Raw genomic sequence first — 7,143 nt, forward strand, 5'->3', positions numbered from 1 at the left:
TTAATAGATTAACTAATTAACTGACTTTGAGGAGTGGGTTGCAACTGTCTATATCCAAGGAGATCTAGTATACAGTACATTATATCTGGCGTATCTTGCATATCTGGCGATTATCTTCTGATAAACATCTACTCCACCACATGCGACCGCATAGGACAGGTGACGCCCTCGTCATCGCCAGCTTCTACCATGTGTCGCCGTCCGCTAAACGTGTACCATATCCGCAGCTTCTTCGGCAGCAACGGCGCCGGGTCGTAGAACCCCAAGATCTGGAACTGGACGCAAGTCAGCAGCTGGGTTGGTCGTCACATACTAGGTAGGAGAGGCAACATACCTTGACAGTGTCGCGAGGGATAATAAGCTGGCCATGGTCGACCAGCGCTGCCACCGGAATCGTCACGTCGATGACATTGCTTTCCGCCTCTTCACCAGCCACTTTCCTATCTGAAGGTGGGAAGTATCCGTATTCAGCGCGGTCGATAACCAAGCCGCCCTGCGCTTTCTCCCTCTCCTGTCTTCGACGGACCTGCTCGGACATCAGTTCGATCGCTTGCTGGCTCTCTGCCTTCCGCTTTGCAGTCAATTTCTTCAGCTCCTTCCGCCGTTTTATAATGGCCTGACGACGTTTCCGCCGCTCCCGCGGACGGATATATCCAAATTCAATCCCGCAATACGTCGCCCACGGAATGATGACTGCCAGAGCAGCAAGTTCCGCGCTAACGAGGTCCAGAGGGCAAATGACGACAGGCAAAGAGATCGCCTGGCCAAGTCGACGCCACGAGACGGAGATGGTAAGTCCGCGGCGTCCCGAAACCCCGACTCCCAGACCAACGCGCGTGAAATCGCCGACCTGTCTCGTTCCGGAAATGTGCCAGGCGAGCGACCCGTCCAGTCCCGCAGTGGTTTCAACCTCAAGCCGAACAGCGCGATGTCCTGTCGTCGGAGCGATAGGATGATAACCTTCCAGGTTCCACTCCGAACGAGGAGGCTCATCGACGCGTCCTGAAAACAGGTTCCTTTCATAACGCAGTGTCAGATTACCCCCCTGAGGGGACGCACTCACTCGCCAATGCCAAGCTTCAGCAGGATGTCCTTCTTTTAACCTCTCGTCGAGATCCTCCTCGTCTTCCTCGTTCACCTCCGTCTTCTTCGCCGGCTTTGGGAGAGATAGATAGCCGACGTCAATCTGACTCGGCTGCACAGGGGCTGAGAATGCAGACTCGGGATCCAGACCGATCTCAACGATGGGCAATAGCATCTGGTGAAGCAGCATTGGCCAATTTATAGTTCCGCTGGACCAGGTGCAGTATACGTGCTTTCTCGGTGCGAGCTGTCTCGATACTGATAGCCCAATGACCGGTGGTAATGACAATGGAGACCTCGTGAAATTAGTGCGGAGGGAGAAGCTAATAGGCTGTGTTCCTGGAAATGGCGCCACAGACTTGACGATAAAAGTCTCCAAGGCTGGAGACGGGAGCAGCATTCCCGTGCATCCCACTGTCGCCCCGTCAAGCAAGGAAGACAACTTTTGAGGGAGACCTTTTCTCAACCCAACAGCGCCAACAGTATGGGAGACGCTCGCGCTCAGCGACATATTTTTCGCGACCATAATCAGCGGCAGAGCAACCTGCAGATGATCAACAGTCGTTTCCCTGACAAGCAGGCACGACTACCTACCTGTTTCGTCTCTTCCGTTCCGTCCTCGTATACGAACTTCATCGGCTGCTTGGGCCTCTGGAGCTGGCCGGCAATACTGGCGTTCAAGACCACCTCTGGTCCTCCAGAAGGCTGCTCTTCTGACGGTGTTTTTGTCTCATCCTCCTCCTCCTTTTCCTCCGGGACTCTTGTAAAAAGATTCCTGAATTCTGGAAGAGGCGCCCTGAAGGAGTAACCCATCGAATACTTATACGGGTGTATCGACGGAAAGCGAAGATAGACATAGTCACCGTCATCGGCAGCCTCGACCATGGACGACGCGTCGAGTCCGATGGAAACTGAACCCTGCGAGTTCAGCAAGGTCAGCATGGACGGGATCAGCGAAATGCCTCCGGCCAGGATATATACGCACCCTAGCATGGACCAACTGGTCCAGTACCTGTCGCTCTCGCGACTTCATAGTCTCCACAAACCAGCGACGAAACTCCTCCGCATTCATCGCCTTGATCCCTACCTGTTTCCTCTCCGCCTCACCACCGCGACCCATCGCGCCGCCGGGGCCCCATTCCCTCCTGACGCCTCCCGCCCCCTGGAGGTCATACACGGTCCGCTTCTTCGGGTCGATCAGGGTCTCGTAGGCCTCTTTGATCCGCTCGAAATGCGCCTCGGCGGCCTCGCGCAGGTGCGCCGGCTGCTTGTCGGGGTGGAAGCTCAGGGTCAAGGTGCGGTAGGCGGATCGGATCTGGGCGTCGGTGGGTTGCGGCGAGCGCGACAGGCCCAGCAGAGCGTAGTAGTCCACGTCGTCCGGGTAGTCCATCAATCTGCTGAAATCGGCATCCGTCGCCTCGTAGTCATCCTCCTCTGCAGAGCCATGGCGGTGATGATCACCATGTGGTGAGCCGTTGGCAAGGCCATTGTTTTCCCGGTCGTTCGCCATCCCGATTTTATCTGTACAGTACACACAGTGACTCTCGCACCGATGACGCTCTATAGACTCGTTAGTCGACGCATAGCTCGCATCTTTTCTTATTTATCGCGTCAATGGCGAAATTGTCGGTCTAGAGATAACAACGGCCTCGAAACCGTTAGGCATGGAAAAAGCTTCCGCCAGGTTGCAGGATGACATCGGAAAAAAGCTCGGCTCGGCGCCGCGGAGCGTGACGGAGGGGCCTGAAGCCAGACTGCGGGGAGCGACCATGACGTGACCTTAAAAGTTAGTACATAAACATCGCCCTAGAACAAATAACACGCCATGGAGGACAGCTGGATGTGTGTTGTGTCACATCGTCGGCGGGTATTCTTGTGAATAATTTACTAACTACCAGCTAGTCCATGTGATCGGCAAGACTCACAGGGCTGGTCGACCAGCTGGATGACATGCAGCAAGAGGACCTCTGTAATTCAGCCTTGTCGTCAACATCTTAGCCCATCTCAGCATAGCTTTCTGCGTCCGTTGCTTGTTCAATGAAACATGTCTTAAATGCCGACAGGAAGGTGGAATATTTAATGCTTGGTCAACCCACACGTAATTATTCATTTCTTTCCATAAGGTCGTCTTCCTAGTTGCATACCTGCTGCAGGAACCCGTCTTACATAGACGGAGGAGCCAGTTCTGATAATGACAAGGCATGGAGACGCAAGAGCTGCCAACGGCCATCCTCCCATCTACCGAATCGACCTGTCTCTTCCTCCACGCGAACGCTATGTAGAGCTGTCGCGATTGTACCGCGATGAGCTGCACTCCCTCACCGATCTGTTCGACGAGCTCGTGGAGGCCTTTCTCCCGAATGTTCCTGTCAAATTTATCCGCGGACTCGCCCGCCTCGCTCTGCGACGACTGTTCACCACGGAGGAGACGGAGGAGATTCGCGGGATCAGCCAGGCTGCTGGCGTCGACATGTACCTGCTAGTCGCCTTTAACGTTCTTCTCGACGTGCTCATGGGCTGTACCAGTGGCGGAGTCCGAGTGAAGGCTGAGGACAGTTCTCACACGAAGATGCTCCATTTCCGCACCCTGGACTGGGGGATGGATGCCCTGAGAAAGCTCATCGTCCAGCTGGAGTATGTGTCAAGTCCCGACACGGACGAGATCCTGGCTACCAGCATCACGTATGTCGGGTTCGTGGGCGTCCTGACAGCGGTGCGAAAGGGGCTCAGTGTGTCGCTGAACTTCCGCCCCATCCACGACACGAGCAGAAGATGGGCGAACTTCCGATTCTATTTCAGTCATCTGCTGGTTCTTCTCGGGACCAGGCGTTCCATCTCGTCACTCCTCCGTCAGTGCATCCTACCTGAAACAGCCCCTCGACATCTTTCCTTCAGCAGTTATTGCACGCTGCCGTGGCGGCGCCGGAAGAGCGATAATACTTCTAGCATTCGTGCCTCAAATGCGCCGTCGCTAGCCTTTCTTCAGGACAGAATACCCTCAGAGCCAACCACGGCCGCATACTTGATATTCAGCGATGGCGCATCCACCATGACAATGGAGAAAGATCACCGAACCGCCGTTGTGCGATCATCGTCGTCGTTCATTGTTATTACAAACAACGATCTGGAGCCCGATGCGCCGTCCACAGGGCAGATCGCGAAAGAAAAGCAAGAAAGCCACGCGGGGTTGAGCCTGGTCTCGGGAGAATTAGAGAGCATGATAGATATCATTGCAGAGAGTAACCTCCGACGTGCCTGTATCCAGGAGCAGTGGGACAAGAAAGTGCGCCGGGCTGCAGGCGCTGGGAAACGAACCTCCTCGCATCCAACCAGAGAAGAAGTCAGCTGTGAGCCTGACGATGACATTGCTGCGACACCGCGAGAAGTGATCAAGTGGCTGAAAACTTACCCCGTTACCAACGAGACGACTCATTTTGCTACAGTCATGGATCCAACTGAAGGCAAGGTTGTTTGGGTGCGGAGGTATCCAATTGGTTTTACGCCTGATACTCAGAATGCTTTTTCCTCTCCCAACGTCCGCCTACCCTGATAAGGGCTTTTCCTTGTACTGAGTGATATGGTTAGGCTATGCTCGTATCAGAGATAATGTAGATAACGGGAAATGAATATTTGAATTGAAATCCTCGCTCCGTTCCGCTTGCAGACAGACTCTGAGGAAAACAGAAATAATACATAACAGGAAACCTATATGCTAATCTCATAACAGGCGTAATAACACACAGCGAATATTTCAAAAATGTTTGTCCAAAATGTTGGGAAAAAGGATAACACCGAATATATCGTTGTGTCTATCCATGGGTCTGTTTAAGGAAACCCTTCTCACAACAGCTGTCTGTCACAGAATTATAAGAAGAAATTGGTCCAAAAAAGTACACGCCAAATGAGAAGGAAAACCATTTTCAGCCCGCCAGATCAATGCGTCTCCTTTACCAACAAAATGTGATCGCTGTGGATCAATGCCTCTTCCATACCCAACGCCTTAAAATGCCTCTGCAATGGAAGGTCGTAAATCAAGTCGCCGGCACTGGCTACCGCCCGGTTGTGCTCCAAGCTGCCTGAATAGACGGCAGCATCCATGGACGGGCCATCGAGTGCAAATCCCAGCTTCCGATTGTTCAACATCGATATGTCCCTGACAGCGGTGGCCAGTGAGTTGGCCCGTATCCTGAGTAGTCTGCTCTGAGGCCGAACAACATCCCAGAACCGGCAGATATCGTCAATAACATCGAGTCCACCATTCAGCAGCGAGATGCACTCCGACATGTCAGCCACGAAGCCAAAAGCGCTGAGGACGTCCGCAGCAGACAGGATCGCGTAGTTGATGTAAGGTGCAGAAAAAATCGACCTTGGTGCAAAAGACTCAGGGGAAGAACGAGACGGCCGCGACTCGGAGTTGAAATGGCTCAGGGTGAGTGACATACGCAAAATTTCGGTCGCGTGATACCTCGCCCGTCGGATATTGCTATCCACCATGGTTTCGGGAAGGTTCTCGTGTCGGACGTGCCGGTTCAGTCTCAACAGTGTTGCGTGATACAGCATATGGATGGAAACAAAATTATCGACCTTTCCAGACCGGATACTGTTCTCCATATTCGCCATGGTGTTCGTGTAATGACTAGGAAGCGAATTCATCCAGGTCTCCGCTTGCCTCATCACGGATATGTAGTATCCCTCAAACCATGCTCTGTAAGCCTCGCGTGGCATATGTGCTGAACGGCATATGTGAGAAGTGACATCGCCCCAAAGAGATATGATTTCAATCAGAATCGCCATCAAACCAAAGCCTGACCGATCGGATTGGAATGATAGAGCGTCATTCATTTTATTTTGAAAGTATGGGACAGTCACGTATTGTTGTGCCTCGTAAACGTCTTCATGGCATGGCAGTCTGAGGAAGATATCGTCAGACGGCAGATTGACGGGGGAAAGGGAATAGAATGCAGAAAAGCGCTGCCATGCAGTTAGCTGTAGACTCGACAGAATCACCGCAGGGAGAGGTAACTAACATCCAGGATGAAGACAGCCCAGAAGGTGCGTCGATGGCACTCAATCAGGGCTTGAGGATGCAATCCATATTCGCAAACCTGGTTCGCGCCAATAACCGGTCCATCCGGTTCAACGTTGTAGCGCAGTCCGCAAACCGTCCTGGCGGCAGCACCGATGAAATCCCAGGCGTTGGTCAACGCCCCTATAGCGGAGTACCACAAGCTCAGAATGATTCGACTCTGAGCTAGTTGTAAGGTCAGACGATGCTGACTCTTGTCCACTGCGTACTTAGCCGTCGTAAAAAACCGCTTTCCCGCAACGATCCTTTCCGGACGATCTGAAAAAATCGATCCCAGCGCCAGCACCGAGTAGAGGAGCATCTTATCGTCCAGAGACTTGGTTCGACAGGATTTCAGCCAAAGAAGAAACGGTTTCCTCGGTAGCAATTGAAAGAGGCCGTCGTTGATGCACGCAAAAAACCTGTCCACGTAATGAACCGTTGCCTCTGGATCGACTTCGATAGGATCCGAAGCCCACTCGCGAAAGGCCGCGTCGTTGGACTCCTGCTCGGTGACTTCCATCAAGATATCAGCGCGATCAGAAGAATTGCGAATTTTCATGAGATCGGCTTCAGATTTCGACGAGTCGGCGCTACCAACGGAGCCTCTCCTTCGCCTCTTTGGGGGCTTCCCCAAGTCCAATATGCTCCCCTGGGCCACGTCTGGTGCCGTAGTAGGTGTAAATTGCTTGTCAGATCCCGGCGATTGGGAGGTAGGACCTGCAAGAGCAGGGGAGCTGCCCGAAGCTCGTGGCAGGTTATAGATCATGTTCGAGCCATGAGGACTGTTAGGGGTCGTCGAATGAGATGGCAGCGTTTGGCTGGATTTTGGGCGGGTCGATTGAGGCTCGTAAGAAGCAGACCTGGACGCGGCATGATTGCCACGCGGCCTGGGATGCTGTTAGCGAAATCTCTCCCACTAGCCAGGGGGAAATCATCCAAGTACACTCACGCACTCTCAAACCGGCATTCTCTCCCCGACTTCTGGCACTGGT

General features: G+C 53.2%; 3 protein-coding genes across 3 annotated transcripts; 1 reads left to right on the forward strand and 2 right to left on the reverse strand.

Moving 5' to 3' along the window:
- Positions 1–128: 128 nt before the first annotated feature.
- Positions 129–2,593, reverse strand: T310_5890 (DnaJ domain protein; the record flags this gene model as incomplete). Its single annotated transcript, XM_013471275.1, has 4 exons — positions 129–275; positions 335–1,627; positions 1,678–2,001; positions 2,171–2,593. 4 exons carry the CDS (start codon positions 2,591–2,593, stop codon positions 129–131), a joined length of 2,187 nt encoding a protein of 728 aa, XP_013326729.1.
- Positions 2,594–3,274: 681 nt separating this feature from the next.
- T310_5891 (uncharacterized protein) lies at positions 3,275–4,058 on the forward strand (the record flags this gene model as incomplete). The annotated part of the gene is made up of 2 exons (XM_013471276.1): positions 3,275–3,812; positions 3,910–4,058. The coding sequence occupies 2 exons, from the start codon at positions 3,275–3,277 to the stop codon at positions 4,056–4,058; spliced, it is 687 nt and encodes a 228-aa protein (XP_013326730.1).
- A 2,028-nt stretch (positions 4,059–6,086) lies between these two features.
- On the reverse strand, positions 6,087–6,917 carry T310_5892 (uncharacterized protein; the record flags this gene model as incomplete). Its single annotated transcript, XM_013471277.1, has 1 exon — positions 6,087–6,917. One exon carries the CDS (start codon positions 6,915–6,917, stop codon positions 6,087–6,089), a length of 831 nt encoding a protein of 276 aa, XP_013326731.1.
- Positions 6,918–7,143: the final 226 nt, after the last annotated feature.

Source organism: Rasamsonia emersonii, assembly GCF_000968595.1.
Source record: "Rasamsonia emersonii CBS 393.64 chromosome Unknown ctg1118621760337, whole genome shotgun sequence".
Taxonomy (NCBI): domain Eukaryota; kingdom Fungi; phylum Ascomycota; class Eurotiomycetes; order Eurotiales; family Trichocomaceae; genus Rasamsonia; species Rasamsonia emersonii.